Source organism: Corvus hawaiiensis, chromosome Z (genome assembly GCF_020740725.1).
Source record: "Corvus hawaiiensis isolate bCorHaw1 chromosome Z, bCorHaw1.pri.cur, whole genome shotgun sequence".
Taxonomy (NCBI): domain Eukaryota; kingdom Metazoa; phylum Chordata; class Aves; order Passeriformes; family Corvidae; genus Corvus; species Corvus hawaiiensis.
Window position 1 is genome coordinate 13508044 of NC_063255.1, and position 16630 is coordinate 13524673.

Genomic DNA, 16630 nt, shown 5'->3' on the forward strand with positions numbered 1-16630 from the left:
GTTCAGTACATATAGTACTGAGTAAAGACAGGACATTTGGAATGATGGTGTTTGCCCTCCCAAGTCACCGTTACACGTGATCGGCCCTGCTCTCCTGGAGATGGCTGAACTCCCGCCTGCCCATGGGAAGTGGAGAATTAATTCTTTTTGCTTTGCTTGTGTGTGCCACTTTTGCTTTTCCTATTAAACTCTCTTTATCTCAACCCTCCCGTTTTCCCACTTTTACCCTTCCCTTCCTCTCCCCAGTCCTGCTCGTGGGAGATTGAGTGAGTGGCTGCCTGGGGCTTGGCTGCTGGCAGGTAATGGAAGAAGGCAATAGAACTTCCCACTTCTCCCATCCCTGTAGGAGGTTGTGCTACACATCTTCACTGACAAAACAAAACAAAACCAAACCAAAAAAAGGAAAGAAATGGCTCATCAATTTCTCTCAGCATGTCTCAGTTTCTCCTCATCCACCCAGATGTATTTAACATAATAGAATTCACAGAATCGTATACTGGGTCAGGTTGGAAGGGCCCACAGAGGGTCATGTGGCCCAATCTCCCTGCTCAAGCAGCGTCATCCCAGAGCACACAGCACAGGATTGCATCCAGACAGTTCTGTAATATCTTCGATGAGGGAGACAGAGGGAAATCTCTTCCACTTCACAGTCACACACATAGTAAAGAAGTTTTTTCTCATATTCAGGTGAAATTCCCTGTGCATTGGTTTCTGCCTGTTGTCTCCTGTCCTATTGCTCGGCACCACTGAGCAGAGCCTGCTCCATCCTCTGACCCTTCCCTGCAGACACTGACAGATACCAGTGAGGTCCCCTCTCAGTTATTCCTTCTTGGGGCTGAACAGAATCAATTCTCTCAGACTTTCCTTGTAAGAGAGCTCCTCCAGTCCCTTCATCACCTTTGTAGTTCTCTGCTGGACCCACTCCAGGACCTCCATAATCTCTCTTGTACTGCAGAGACCAGAACTGAGCAGAGACTCCAGGTGAGACCTCACTTGGGCTGAGCAGAGGAGCAGGATCACCTCCCTTGACTGCTGGCATTGCTCTTCCTAATGCATCCCAGGATTCCATTGGCCTGGGGCACTGCTGGCTCATGGCCAGTTTGTTGTCCACCAGGACCCCCAGGTCCTTCTCCACAGAGCTGCTTTCCAGCAGGCTGGCCCCCAGCCTGTGCTGGTACCCAGGGTTGTTCTTCCCCAGGTGCAGGACCCTGCACTTGCCCCTGTAGAATTTCAGACAGTTCTTCTCTGCCCATCTCTCCAGCCTGTTGAGGGCCCTCTGAAGGGCTTCCAGTCAAACCGTGTCAGAAGACTCGGGATGGGACAGCGCAGGGTGACATTAAGGGGACAGCATGCGATGACACCAGGGGCACAGCACAGGATGACACCAGGGGCACAGCACAGGATGACACCAGAGGCACAGCACGGGATGACACCGGCAACAGCCCGGGATGAGAGCAGGGGTACAGCACGGGATGACACCAGGGGCACAGCACGGTATGACACCAGGGGGACAGCACAGGATGACACCAGGGGCACAGCACGGGATGACACCGGGGACAGCCCGGGATGAGAGCAGGGGCACAGCACGAGATGACACCGGGGACAGCACGGTGTGTCCGGCCGGCTCGCAGCGCACGTGTCGGGGCGGTGCCGCTTCCCGGGACGGGCGGACATGGCGAGGCGGCTGCGGAGGCTCGGCAGCGGTGAGGGAGCGGCGGGGAGCGGCGCGGGGGGCGCGGTACGGCGGGCGTGCCGGAGCTGGGCTGGCCGAGGCCCGCAGGGGTCCCTGCACCCACTCCGTGCAGATTTGGGATGGATGGCAGCGCCGTGCCTGTACGCGGAGCAGTGCCGGGTAGAAGCCATTTCGGTGTAGCTGCAAATCCCTTGGAAAGAGTTCCAGGGGCAGAACTTCCCTAACTGATGGGTTTTCAACTAGTTTTTTGAGACTGGAATCTTGTAGATTCTTGATTCATTAGTGCTGTAAGTGGTTGTAAGGGAAGTGACATTGTATGTAATTAATTCCAGGAAACTTTGTTCTTCAGTCATTTGCATTTCACATGTGTTTTAGAAATTGGTTAAAACCCTCGACTTTTAAAAACAAATGTGTAACTCTCAGCAGACAGTGTTGTAGGTACAGAAAGAGAGTGTTTTCAAATAACTCTTAGCAGAATCACGGAGTCACAGAATGTGTCAAGTAGGAGGAGCCCACAGTGGGTCATCCGGTCCAACCTCCCTGCTCAAGCAGGGCCATCCCAGAGCACACGGCACAGAAATGTGTGCAGATGGATCTTGAATGTCTCCAGTGAGGGAGACTCCACAGCCTCTCTGGGCAATCAGGTATCTCTTTCTGATACCTACTGAATTGCATCTGCAGTTAAATGAAAGGCAGGATGGTGTGCTGTTCGCAGGATTTTGAAGCAACGATGGAGTTGTCAGGGCCCTAAGCAGACCTTGTGTCCCTTGAGAAGCCTCCCCCAGGGCTGTACCCCCTGCCCAGGAGCTCTGGTTCATCTCTATCCTGAACCTTCAGTCCCTGCCTCAGCTAAGCCATGAGCCTTGCCCCAGTCCAGCCCTGGCTCTGTCTCCTGGATGGACCTTGGACTTCCACTGTAACCTTGTGTTGTCCAGCCCTGTCTCTGGCCCCGTCCGCTACTGCTCGGGCCTGGGTGCCCTGGGTGGCCCCTGGACCTGACTCAGCTCTGTTTGTGCGGGGCATTCTCAGTGAACCCTGCTTCGCCCACCTCGTTCAGGTCTGTTGGGCCTCTGCCCCACTCCTGGGAGCACTGCCTGTGCTGCAGTCACCCTGGGCTCCTGACTGTAGAGCATTCACCCACTGCTTCCAGAGAAGAACTTGTATTAGAAACAGGTTTTATTTTTAAAATAAAAATTCTTCTTCTGTCAAAATAGAAGTCCATGTGACACTGAAAACTTGAGTTTTAATGGATGAGACATAAACGTCTTTTTTTAAAAATTACATATATTCTGCCTGTTACTTATTTTTCCCCGAAGAAAACTTCTCAGACCAAAAAAACAATCCCTCCAAAACTTTCTGTGGCTGTAGGTTGTGTGTTCTCTGAACAAGCTTATTGAACAAATCTTGTAGATGTATACTTTGCTAAGTGATAATTCTCTTACTCTTTTGTAGTTGCCTTTAGGCAGCAGAAATGGAAAAGTTCTGTCTTCACACAAGCAAAAATGCCTCCTTGTGATTTTGTACCTGAAAAATATGAAGTAAGTCATGGATACTACACTGACTTTAAATAAAACTGCATTACTGGGTTTGAGTGATAGGCTCATCTAATAAATAAGATCATAATATTTGCTTCTTTGGGCACAACCCAACTGCTACAACCAGGATATAAATTGTAGATGTACCTGTGTGACAAATCTGTAATTTCTACGTTGTTAATTTGAAAACATTTTAGAAAGAGGTATGTGCAGAACAGCAGCCTTATTTCAAAAAGCTGAATTTCAGAGGTTTGTAGAACAGCCTTCTATGTGCCAGAATTTGTTACCATCTCAGTCCTGCAGGCAGCTGTGTAGTCTGTGTGCTCCACTACAACTCCATGAGTCTGGATCTTTGGAAGGCACAGAAGGATACTGACTGTTTTATTCCGCTCAGTCCTATCCGTATGAACATATGCAGAAGATCCGTGAACAAAATATTGCTCCTTCACTGAGAACGTATTACAAGAAGCCATTGCTGCTGCACCAGGGACACATGCAGTGGTTGTTTGATTATGAAGGACGAAGATACCTTGATCTCTTTGCTGGGATTGTCACTGTCAGTGTTGGACACTGTCACCCGTAAGTGTGTTGCTTTCTGATTTATGGTATAAAATACAGGAAGAGACACCCGTGTTTGTTTTGCTCTTCATTAATCTGCAGCACTGTGGGCCTAAAACCAGAATATAATTCACTGAATTGTCATGTATCACAGTAGGTTCAATTTCTGCTGCATTTTGAGGAATTCATTAATTCGGTCCATCTGGCACACGGTGCAGCATCTGCATTTGCAGAATCAATAGCACAGAGGTATGTGCATGTATGAGTGTGGAATTCAATCCCTTTGTCTCTCCTTTGCTACACACAGGAAGGTAACTATGGCTACCCAGAAGCAGCTGGCTCGCCTGTGGCATACCACCAATATCTACATGTACCCAGCAATCCACGAGTATGCTGAAAAGCTAACTTCTCTTTTTCCAGATCCACTGAAGGTAAATTGCTTCTGGCTGGAGCTGGGGCTGGTGAAGAGGGTGTCTGTTCATAAGAAGTATTTGTTAAATAATTGAGAGCCATGATATCTCTAGAGAGAAAATCTGTATGGGGAATACAGACTGTCAGTTAAAGAGCATGAGGGCCCTCAGGGCCTTTTCTTTAGACCTAGCTGTAGACAAGCACAATATCCCCAATTCCTATTCTGTTTGTTTTCTCCCCCCACTTGTCACTGTGAAGAGGCATTGCCAGCTTAAAAATTACTGAGAGAAATAAGTAGATGTTTACCATTCTTATATATATCCAGCTTTAATTTTCTTGATCTCATGAAAATTCACAGTGAGAAGTGTTCGACAGTATTTTGTGTAGTGAGCTTTACTGACATTTAATTAAATAAACCACATAATTGTCATGTTTCATATGCAGCAAAACAGTAAGAAAAATAATTTTTGTTTTCAGGTAAAATAAATTGGTGATAAAATGAAATTGGTCTAGCAGAAGAGTACAAATCTGCTGCAATCCTTAAGATGGAATGAGAGTAAAAAAAAAAATGAAAATGTGGAATGCTTAGGTTTGACCCAACACTTCAATTTATTTCAATCAGAATTCCATCTTAGGAAAACCTGTAAACTGAAACCCTTTGAGATTTTTCTGTACTCTCCCAGAGCACATCAGTTGAATCTTTGTTCTCATTCATAGTGTAAGGCCAACACTAATTTTACTGTGGTGAGGTCACCCTGTGGCAGTGCTAGGTTATAGCTTACTATGTTATTAAGGGACATGGTCTGATGCTGAAGAAAGTGATGTTTTTGTGCCGTATTGATGCCAAGTGTTCTCCCCCAGGTGGTTTATCTCACCAACAGCGGGTCAGAAGCCAATGATTTAGCTATGTTCATGGCAAGGCTGCACACCCATAACTTTGACATCATCTCTCTCAGGTAATGCCAACAGAGCTTTATAAAACTCCTCTGCGTGTGTGATCACTCTCTACATGCCTAAACCAAGGAAAGACAGAGAACTCTTTCACCCCAGGTCTGCAGAGGAGAATGGTATAAAATTACTTTATTTGACAACCAGGAGCTGAAGTTTTGATGCAGTATGCTAGGACTAGTTTGCAATAAAAATGCAACCTGCAATTTTTGCTTGTGTTACCTAGAAAATGGTCTGATATCTATATTCAGAGTGTGCTTTCGTAGACTTTTGTTCATGGCCAGAGCAAGATCGAGTAACTGCTACATTCTTCCTTTGTTTCCCTTCTGCAGTGCCCCTTTGTGAGGAGTGCAAAGGTACCTCTGGAACAGTGGTGCAGTGAACCTCTGCAGGGAACTGCTGTGGCTGGGAGCTGGTTTTTGTTTTGTTTGCTTTGCTTTGTTTTTCTGTCAGAGCCCTGAACCACAGCTCACTGCACAGGTACACAAACAGCGCTTCTGGCTTAATTCCAGGGATCGAGTTGGGCACCAGTGCACCACAGTTCACTTTACTGCTCAGCCCACGGAGCCTCAGATATTAGAATAAAAGGCCGTGTTAATGAAGAGCTGTATTTTTCTGTTACTGTGTTCAACAGAACATTGGGTAGCTACCTTGCTTGTGTTTCTCACTAACCAGTTTTGATTTGTGTATAAAACTGACAGCAAACCACCATTTAGTTTAATGATTGACAGCATCTGTTAAAGACAGTAGCTTTTTCCAAGATTCAAAGGACAGAAATGTTTTCTCTGTAGGGATCAGGTGCTACAGCAGATCTTCACAAGGCGCTGTCTGAATTGCTGTTGGTTCCAGTCATTGTACTCATCTCCTTGCAAACATTTCTTCACAATTTTAATATTTGAAATTGCAGTCAGAGTCAAAGGGCAGAGCAAAAAAATGGTAGTGGGAAACTTCTTAGTTTCAGTACAACAATGCACATTTTTCCCAACAATTTGTAGCTCAGAAGCCTGCCTTCTCAGAACTGATATTGCTCCAGACACTTCTTGGAAATGAGTGATGTTGATCTGCTTTGTTTGTTTGAACAGAGGAGGATACCATGGAGGCAGCCCTTACACGTTGGGTTTGACATCTCTGACTCCTTACAAGCATGGTGTTGCCAATGGCTTTGGCTGTACAGCTGTGAGATTTTTGTTTTTAATTTTTTATTAATATTCTGGGTAACTAACAGCTTATTTGAATATTTCAGCAATTGCTATGTTTTCTGCCCTCAAGTGCTTTATGGTCACTAATCAAAACTGCAGTGTAACTGTTTCTGCTGCCTAAGTTCAACAAGAGCCAGAATCCCCTTTTCTTCTATGTATAGTTCAATTCCTTAGTTAAAATTTTGACGTGAGACAGCCGTAATGCGAGTGGTCGTGATTTGCAGTTCTTTAGTCATGCTTGATGCTTGCATGGGAGTCTGTGTAAGGAGCAAAATAATGTTCTGAACTCCTTTCTTCAAGTTTGGTTTGGCAGATCTGTGCAAAGCTGCTTTCAGATGGCCTAGAGCAGATCATTCACTGTAATGAATAGGAACCCTATTTCAGCAAGACAGGAGACATATCTGTTAAGGAAATCCACTGAGGTTAAATGGCAATATGTCATGTCCCGGCCCTAGAGCAGATGGGAGTAACCTTCTGTCTAGAAGCTGGCATTGGTGACCCAATAATTACAGGTGACAGCTTGGCCCCAGTATTAACCATAGGAAGGCTCATTTACAGCAACTTCCCAGCCTGTCTCAATGAGTGGCCTGAAGTCGTGTAGTATTCCGGCAGCAGCACGGATTAGAAAGCCGCAGCTGTCTCTATTAGATCTGCCTGCCTCCCTCTATTTTGCAGATTTTTTCATACTTCAGAGTACTGAAATGCTACCAGCAACTCTTAAAATGCTGGCATTACTCTTTCCTAGCCAATATGCTGACTAAGTTAAAGAACAAGAGAAGACAAAAAATCAGTTAAGTGACTATTGCTGGAATAGTCTAAACTTGTCAGTCCCAAAACTGTCTTTGTTCCACCAATTTGTGAGGGGGAAATTTGGTGTTATTCCCAAGTGTTCTTCAGAAAAGTTCCTTGAACTGTATTTGCCTCTTGACTCTAAGAGATGGGTTTTTTTGTTTTGCCATTAGTCATTAGATCAAAAGATCTCTTAGAAAGGTGTCGTCAAATCTGTAGCTATTTCTCTTGTGTTTGACAGACAATGTTACCAGATGTTTTTCGTGGTCCATGGGGAGGCAGCCATTGTAGAGATTCTCCAGTGCAAACTATTCGAAAATGCAGCTGTACTGAAGGTTGGTCCATAACAAAAATTTGGCTTTCAGATTACAAAATATTGAGGGCTGTGAAAATAGGTTCTAATTACCTCCTCCAGACAAGCAGATGTCTGGTTAGGTTTTGCAAGGGCAACCAAAGAAAATATTGCAGAGAATCTCACGATCCCACATCCCAATGGGAAAAATCTGGGACAGATGACACCACATTCTCAGATTTCCTCTTGAAATCTCAGTCTTTGTTTCCAGTATTTGTCATGATCAACTCTGGAAGCTGTGGAACTCACTTCAGCACATCTGGAAGAACAGAAGTGTTGATGGTGTTTTCTGCTGTTTCTGAAGTTTAGGCAGCTTTCCAGCTTTTATATTGGAATAAGGCAAATAGTAAGGACAACCTGCAGCCAGCAACAGGAAGAAGTCTTCCATACACAACACAGTGTGAAATCTCCTCTACTGCTCTGCATCTAACAATTCCAATCAGTTTTTCTACTGTTTCAACAAGCACTTTTCAGTATTTTAATTCACATATACACATAACAGAGTGTTTTGGTTTTAGCTTTGCCTTCCCTAGTGAATGGGAGCATTGGCCATACTAATTGCTCTGTTCTTTATTTAAGAACAGACTGTTATGCAGCTGTATTATCCAGAATATTCCTACCTGCACTAACCACAGAGTACATGTCGTTTAAGAGAAGAGACTCTCTCCTTTAATGTTTAGCCTTCTCCTGTTCATTTGAGAGGTGAATATTTACCATGCAGTCACATAACACTTGTTGCTTTGATGTGTAATTTCATGTTTTGAAGCTAGTTTTGTGTCATATTAAGTAAAGTCCCTTCAAACTGTTTCCTCTGTAAACAGGTGCATGTCATGCAAAAGACCAGTACATTGAACAATTCAAAGATACTCTGAATACCTCCGTGCCCAAGACAGTAGCTGGATTTATTGCTGAACCAATTCAAGTAGGTAGTTTGCTGTTTCTCAGTTGTGATAGCACAAATAGTGTGATTACTCAAATCTGATATTCTTTAGCTACAACCTGAACATAGACTTTTGGTGGTTTTTACTATGATTTTTTAATGCTTTAAACACGTTAAATGTTTGAAAGATTGGATACACTGCCCTAAAATGTCAGCTTTTATCACTGACTTCAATGGAGCTAGAATTTTTCTCGTGAAATTAAACACAGAATCATGATTAAACATACACATTTTTTCTGCATTTAAATAGTGAGTATGATGGATGCTATACTTTGGTTTCTATTATCTCCTTCCAATTTTCATTACTATTTCTGTAAACTTTTAACTCAACCCCCTTCCCCCTCTTTTAGTCATGTTGTCCACTGTACTTTTAACAGCTGTCTAGCAACCGGTGGCCACAGGATTCTTTCTCCTAATGTTTCACCCTATGTTCACAATTGCTGGATATGTGGTTCTTCAACAGGAAAAATGGAGAATTTATCCCAGGCAAAAAAAATATGCGAGAACCGTGACAACAAGGAAAACTGGAGCGGTTCTCTGGTTTTGCTGTTTTCTAAGCAGTTATGTACTTGAGTCTAAAAAGCTGTTCTGGTCCAGCTGCAGGGTAGAATTGAATTTCCAATCCAAATGCAAACTGACAAGGTGAAAAGACGTTGAGGAGGCAATGTTCTAAACAAATAAACCAAAGAAGGAATGTGAATTCTCTGGTCAACTCCACCAGGAAACAGAGTTTCTGGGTTTCACTGTGTGTAGATTTTCAAGGTCCTTGTTTTGGCACTTTATTGTTAATTGACTTGGTCTTACAGTGATCATGGCCTCATAAACATTCATGCCAGCACAACTAAAGGAATAGCAGGCAGCACTGTGGAATGGGAATGAGTGACCTGAGCAGGAGCTTTTTGAAGCAGCTTCATTGCTGGAGCCAGAAGCTTAAAATAGCAGTCTTGCTGTTACCTGAGGGCTGCTAAGTTTTTTTCCCCAAGTAGAACTCCTGTTTCCTTGTTTGTTCCTTGAAGACACTGTGTTTCTCTCTTGGCAGGGTGTTAATGGAGCTGTTCAGTACCCAAGAAATTTCTTAAAGGAAGCGTATCATCTGATACGGGAAAGAGGGGGCCTTTGCATTTCAGATGAAGTGAGTCAGATCTTTTTACCTAAGAATTCTAGAGTGGGGTACCTCTGAAAGTTACCATAAAAGAATCCAAGTGAAGCCTGGAAATAATCTAAGTGAAATGCTATGCAATTCACAGCTTAATTTTAACAAGGTGTTAAACTGCATTTTTCCAAGCATAGGAGCCTCCCAGTTTTTACTGCCTTTATTCTCATTTTGGGCAGAGGTAGTATTTGTAGCAAACTTCAATCCTTACCTTCTGGGAGCAGTAAATTTGCACAAATATGCAACAAATGATACTTGTGGTGGAAATTTGTCAAAATAACCCTTCCTTTTATGAGTATTGTTGACATAAGTAAAATATAGAAGAGTTGATTGCTGTACATCTGCAAATAAGTTTAAGAAATTGAATTTTCTTAGCTAAAACAATATTAAAATAGTATCAAATGCTTCAAATGCCTTTACATTTCCTCTCCACTTTGAAATGGAAGCTGCATCTTATTTGTGGATCTCACCAGGCCTAGGACACGATGACATGTTATCACATGAAAGAAAAACCCAATTACAATAAATAGCATTTTGTGCAGAGCCATTTGAATAAGGATCCTAATACAAGTTGACTTCAGAGGTAGTTGCTCTTTAATGCAAATCAGTAACAATAGAAAGACAAGAAAAGAAACTATATCATAAATTGTGAGAAAGTGATGGTTATTTCTCTGAATTTTGCCTTTGAAAGGTACAGACAGGATTTGGACGGACAGGTAGCCATTTCTGGGGATTTCAAACACATGGTGTAGTCCCTGACATCGTTACTTTGGCAAAAGGAATTGGTAATGGCTTCCCAATGGCATCTGTTGTTACAACAAAAGGTATAAATGTTCTGTTCCGCTATGATGTAAAACAGAGTAATTCCAAACTATAATACAAAATAATTATTTACTGAGAAATCTGGGTTAAAAAGCTGAGTGTTACTTATAAACTTTATTTCAATCTATCTTTTGACAGATGAATTGGATCCTCATTATATCACTCATTTCACCACGTGTTGTGCTATATCAGTACCAAGCTGTATTTAAATAGGGTTAGTTGCAGAAGTGAAGCAGGAATGAACTTGTGAGTTAGTAGGACGGGTAAAAGAGCCTGGAAATCCTCACTGAAGTCACTGTTTTACTGATAAACATACTGTGAGTAAATAGGGCAGGATGTTACCCAGCTGCTTGATTCCTACAAATGGCTGGTTCAATCTAGTGAGGAAGATCTGTAGCTGTCAGGTAACAGCATATGTTAGAAGCACACCTTTTAAAAAAAGCTGTGTTTTGGCATCTGCTAGACACTATAGTTTTTGTAAATATTCATATTTTGCACAGACTGCTTTCAGGAAATCTTGCTGTGTTTTCTCCAGTAGAATCAGAGCCGAACCACAGCAAATGTAATTGTTGTTACAGTAACAAATGTTAAAGCAATTAAGTACAGTTACCAAACAAGGCAGACGAGGCCACCAAGATGATCAGAAGGGTGGAGTACCTCTGCTATGAGGAAAGGCTGAGAGAATTGGGATTGTTCAGACTGGAGAAGAGAAGGCTTTGGGGTGACCTATTGTGGCCTTCCAGTGTAAGAAAAATGGAGAAGGACTTCTTACTAGAGCATGGAGTAACAGGACAAGGAGGAATGGCTTTAAACTGAAAGAGATTAGGTTTAGATTAGACATTAGGAAAAAATTCTTCCCTGTGAGGGTGGTAAGACATTGGCACAGGTTGCCCAGAGAAGCTGTGGATGCCCCATCCCTGGAAGTGTCCAAGGCCAGGCTGGATGGGGCTTTGAACAACCTGGTCTGGTGGGAGGTGTGCCTTCTCATGGCAGGAGGGTTGGAACTGGATGATCTTTAAGGTCCATTCCAACCCAAACCGTTCTGTGATTCTATGATTCTGTGATTCTATGAAATGATGGAGTAACCAGTGTTGTTCTTTTTCTTTTAGAGATTGCAAATTCCTTGGCTCAAAACCTTCACTTTAATACGTTTGGAGGAAACCCTTTGGCCTGCGTAGTTGGAGCTGCAGTTCTTGATGTAGGGAGAACATAACATAAATTTATCTATACCACAAGTTTTTTGTATCAAAAGATGAAAAATGCATGTATAAATGTCTATGTGGACAATTTAAAAAATAATTAAATAAAGTGCATAAACATACGCATGTATACATGCATGGACAATGTGCCCTATGCACAGGAAACAATCCTGATTAGTTTAATTGCAAAAATTTTCAAATCTCTAGAAAGAGCAGGAGCCCTCTACTTATGATTTCAGAATCATCTTTATCTCCCTTAGGTTATTTACTTTGTTAATAAAATTGTAGGAGAGTACTTTCTCAAAAGAATTAGCTAATTCTTTCATAGCACTACACAAATCCACAGCTAAAGCAAACCTATTTTCTGGCACACATGCTTAGAAAATTTTTTTAACTCAACAGCTTTTGCCTTATGCTTAAAAAAACCTTAATGATCAGACAGTTAAAATACCTAAGGTCAAAATTCCTTTTGGGAAAAAAATCCCTCATGAAAAAGAAAATAGAAAAATTTGCAATATATTTCACTTATTATCCAGTAGAAAATCAGTCTATCCCCAGAAAATCAGTGGGTAGTAGGTCACTATTTAATTGTCTTTAATTGATTACGTACAGACTATTAATTCCTGAAGCTCGCTTCATTACAGCAGACAGTGTTTCTATTCATGTTACTTTCCTGAGTGGTTTGGAGGGTTTAAGCTACTAATAAGATGGATGATTGTATAAAGAAGCCATGTTTTGGGGTTTTTCAACTCTAAAGTAACTTGGAGCCTGGCTCTGAAATAATTCCAAGGAGACTGTTAGATTCAGGAAGAATAAAATGGAGTTGAAAGAAAAAAAAAAGTAGAAACAACTTTATCTTCTGTAATTAATTTTTAAACGTGATTTTTCTAAATGCAGACGTTAAGTCATCTAATGGTTTGTGTGTAGTTGCCAGTATGTGCCTGCAAAAAAAACTTTGATTAAGGAGGACAGAGTAATGAACAAAGAAAAGATTGCTATTAAAAACATGTTGTTGATAAATATAATTAAAGCACTCTAGTTGTTCCTTTCCTAGTACACATAGATAAGCCTTGTCTAATAATATTATTCTCATGATACTAAGAAAGAATTAAAATATTTTGGTAAGATTTTGAAAATAGTCCTTCTGGTCAGGTATTTTCCAGTTACAAGTACACGTGAGCAGGAATTACTGGATTAAATATAAGTAATAAGTAAAATGTGAAAAGTGCCACAGAAACATTAAAGTATTATGTATGATTGTATTCTGATGTCATTAAGAGGATTTTAAGAGAAGGAGAATGTGACCACTGAGGTAGTGAAGGAACATAGTAAGGAAGTGAGATAAATATAGTGTCAAGTTCAATGTATTGAAAGCTTTTCCTGCAACACTGTCATGGTACTTCATTTTAACCAGGCTATTGAAGAAGACGGTCTACAAAAAAACAGTGAGGATGTGGGAACATACATGCTGCTGGAGTTGGCTAAACTACGGGATAAATTTGAGATTGTTGGAGATGTCCGTGGCAAGGGACTTATGATTGGAGTAGAAATGGTGACAGATAAGGTTAGTGACTTTTTCAATCCTTTCAATTTACAGTGCCATTGAAAGTTTCATCACATTTTATTTCAGTTGAAATAATAGAAGTATTTCCTGCTAAAAAGCAGACAGTGAAGTGGGAAAACATGGTTCTGGCTAAAAATGAACCCGAACATTCCATCATTCACCTGTTTCACAAGCTTTGAGTAAACAGTGACACGCACCTTAACTGCACAGACTCATGAGAGCAGATAAGTTATGCAGCTAACATTTTCAACTAGAGGGGGATTTATTGGAGAGACTGATATATACATCTTTGTCACAGAATTAATTTTGAATATCTAAGTGAAGTTTAATATTTCCTTTCCTTAGGACAGTCGACGCCCTCTTCCAGCTGAAGAAATCAATCAGATCTGGGAGGACTGTAAAGACATGGGGGTTCTGATCGGCAGAGGAGGGCTCTACAGTCAGGTACTGAACCTCTGGTTATAATTAAAGCTTATTTTCTATCCTTATTTTCTATCCCCATTTCCCTCAAGTTAAATTAATTCAGTTTAGTAAATAAACTAGAAAATGTATACTCTTAGGAACTATCTCTGTTTAATGTTGCTTATTTTTTTCAAAGAACTATTTGATTCTTTTCAAGTATTCTGAAAAAGCTCAAAGCTTGGAGTTTTCCTTCAGAGGGACAACTTCCCCTAGAAAAGCAGGGTACTACAGTCTCTGTAAATTAGAAGAACTCAGCAATACTTAGGACCAAGTCTTTGCACAGTTTAGGTTATCACCTGATACATCAGAACAAAACTAGTAGTTCTTTGAGTTTGGGGAGCTGGTAATGTTCTAATTCTATGGTAATTAAAAAAAAAAAAGAAAAGATGTTGACAGCAAGTTCAGCACAAAAGAGAAAATTGGATGTGAAGGCCATCAGCCCACACCAGCTGAGGATGTACACCAGAACACTGCACCAGCTCCCTACAGCACTCAGGTAATGGCAGAGAATTGCCTCAGGGCTGGCCAGGTGAGTGAAGCCCTCTGACACAGAGGAGGCAGCTTCCGTGTGAGATGGATGGAGGGCAGCTAAAATAAATCAGACACTGCGGTGCGTCTGTCACCTCATCGGTTCTTCCCCAAATCACAGACCAGGAGGCAGGTAACAAGCTGCAGCTCAGTGCAGTAAAATCTCATTCTGCCTGATGAGAAGGCCGTTTATCTGTGAGTATTTGCTTCAGCGGGGGCTGTGGGTGGGAAAGACCACTATTCCACTCTTGCTGTATTAAGCCCTGTGATGTGATAATAGAAAAAAATCTGAAATTTAAGATTCTTATGGAAGATAAATACTCTTGTAAACATAGATCAAACATTCAGATTTAAGAGCCCATGTTCTTGCTGTATATACATCCCTTCCTGATCAACATGCTTTCCAGCTATAGCACCCTAACTACACGATAGTATTTAGTGATTCATTCATAATGCATTCCCTTAAAAGCCTTTAAAAACAGCTTATAATGAAACAGCAAATCAGCTGACACAATGCAAGAGCCTGCCATTCTCAGCAGATACTACTTTTCCCTGTAGTAGAGCTGCAAGAAAGAAAAATACATCTGTCTGTTCTTTCTTCGTACAAATCCATCTGAGATTTTCCTCTGTCTCTGTCTGCAGTAACAGAGCTGCAGACATGACCTACTCTACTTAGGTCTTTTGTGATGGCAGTTAGGTTATCAAGAGGGGGTCGTGAGTCAGATGTAATTCAGTGCAGTCAAGTTCAAAATTGCTCCACTTCAGAGTGCATTTATCATAAGCCTCAGTGCCTGCACTGCTGTTCTCCTTTTTTCCACACTTTTTTGGGGCGGAAGGGGAGTGCTGACCCAGATATGCTGCTTTAAACCATATTCTTTCCATATGACTTGAGCATTTATTTTTCTCTTTGTTCTCTCTCCTCAGACATTCAGAATTAAGCCTCCTATGTGCATTACTAAAAGAGATGTCGACTTTGCTGTGGAAGTATTTCATACTGCTTTACAGAGACACATGGAAAAAGCCGCTGCAAAATAGACTTAATTTGTTTCCTTGCATGAGAGGCACACACAACCCCTGATACTTGCAACCCAGACTGGGCACTAATCTACCCTGGAAAATAAAATCACAGTGTGATGATTACATGCTTGTTCAGTATCATAAGAGTGTTCTGACAGATGCAGTGTTCAACAAAGGACATGGTCTAATCTCTTTTGTAAATGTACAGTTCAGTTCTACAGTGGTGATTTGTATTAATTGCACACCTATATTGCCATTATCAAAAAAACCCTGAATGAATTAACTGGTTATCAGATGGAGAGGCAGGCATATGTTCTTCTTTCATCTGGGAAAGTTGTACCAAAATCAGTAATTTTTAGAAAGTGAGAGAAACAGTTGGGGAAGAAGTTTCAGAGTTAAAACTGTTTACCCTGCCTACAAGGATACACTGTAATTAGAGCACTACTAAAAGTCTGCAGACATTTGAGATGTTTCTAATTACAGTGATTATTTTTATCATGGGGATAAGAAATCCAGTCATCACCCTCTCCAAAATACACTTCTCTTTTCCTCCTGATGCGTCTGGGAGTGCATGGCACACCCACTCATCATTTTGTAAAGGTGCAAACTCTGGAAGATGGAGTAAGATGTTCTTTCTTTCTTACATAATCACTTTTTAATGTGTAAGGTCATTGCTTCCTTCATTTTCCAATAAAAAACCAGATGTTGTGGACAGCAATAACTGTACATTTATCATTTTACTTTCATTCCAATTTCAATACTTGAAAAATTCCTTGACCCAATAAAGTACATCAGCTTCGGGGGGAGTATTGTGCAGGTACTTTAGAGGAACTTGGGTAACACAGTATCAGTGCCTCTCCAAATCTTATTCCATGGGTCCTAAACAATATTATACAGCCTTTGCTGAGCACTGCCTTCTCCAACTCCACTGACAACTCCTGTGAACAATCCAATTCCACTCCAAAATCAGGTGTTTGTTTTCGTTTTTTTTCTACTCAATATCAGGTAGATAATCCCTTTAAACAGAAGTGCAGTGTTTTTACTTAGAAATCAGAAAAAAATAATTCATTCATGTCAGGCATTTATTTCTCCCTCACTTATTCCAGCAAGGCTGTTCCACTAGACTTTTTTCCCCAACACCTGCTATGGAGGTAGATGTACAAAACAAATAGGAATTGTGAAAACTGATTAAACAGCTTTGTCATCTTACTCCTTCCCTTCTGTCTGCTGCTTAATGTAATTAAGTCGTTTGAGGATGGCAGAAGAAAAGCATGTGTCTTGGCGGTGTTTCATATTTGATAGAGGATCAAAGAATTAACGGATATTCTGAGCTGGAAGGGATCCACAAGGATCACCAAGCCCAGCTCTTAAGTAAATGGCCCATAGAGGGATTAAACCCATAACCTGGGTGTTATTAGCACCATGTTCTCCCCAGCTGAGCATAGGCCCTGCTACTGGCT

General features: G+C 41.5%; 1 protein-coding gene across 1 annotated transcript; it reads left to right on the forward strand.

Moving 5' to 3' along the window:
* The first annotated feature begins 1604 nt into the window (after positions 1-1604).
* AGXT2 (alanine--glyoxylate aminotransferase 2) lies at positions 1605-15888 on the forward strand. The gene is made up of 14 exons (XM_048292009.1): positions 1605-1703; positions 3146-3231; positions 3623-3807; positions 4094-4217; positions 5059-5153; positions 6228-6321; positions 7375-7468; positions 8307-8407; positions 9465-9557; positions 10270-10402; positions 11510-11598; positions 13014-13163; positions 13509-13607; positions 15078-15888. Exons 1-14 carry the CDS (start codon positions 1673-1675, stop codon positions 15186-15188), a joined length of 1485 nt encoding a protein of 494 aa, XP_048147966.1. The 5' UTR covers positions 1605-1672; the 3' UTR covers positions 15189-15888.
* Positions 15889-16630: the final 742 nt, after the last annotated feature.

What these genes read in the sequence shown, in the direction of transcription:
- AGXT2 (XM_048292009.1), top strand. Translation starts at nt 1,673, where the DNA reads ATGGCGAGGCGGCTGCGGAGGCTCGGCAGCG. An exon ending in TTTTTCCAGATCCACTGAAG is followed by an intron (nt 4,218 to 5,058) that starts GTAAATTGCTTC and finishes GTTCTCCCCCAG; the next exon opens with GTGGTTTATCTCACCAACAG. An exon ending in TAGAAATGGTGACAGATAAG is followed by an intron (nt 13,164 to 13,508) that starts GTTAGTGACTTT and finishes TCCTTTCCTTAG; the next exon opens with GACAGTCGACGCCCTCTTCC.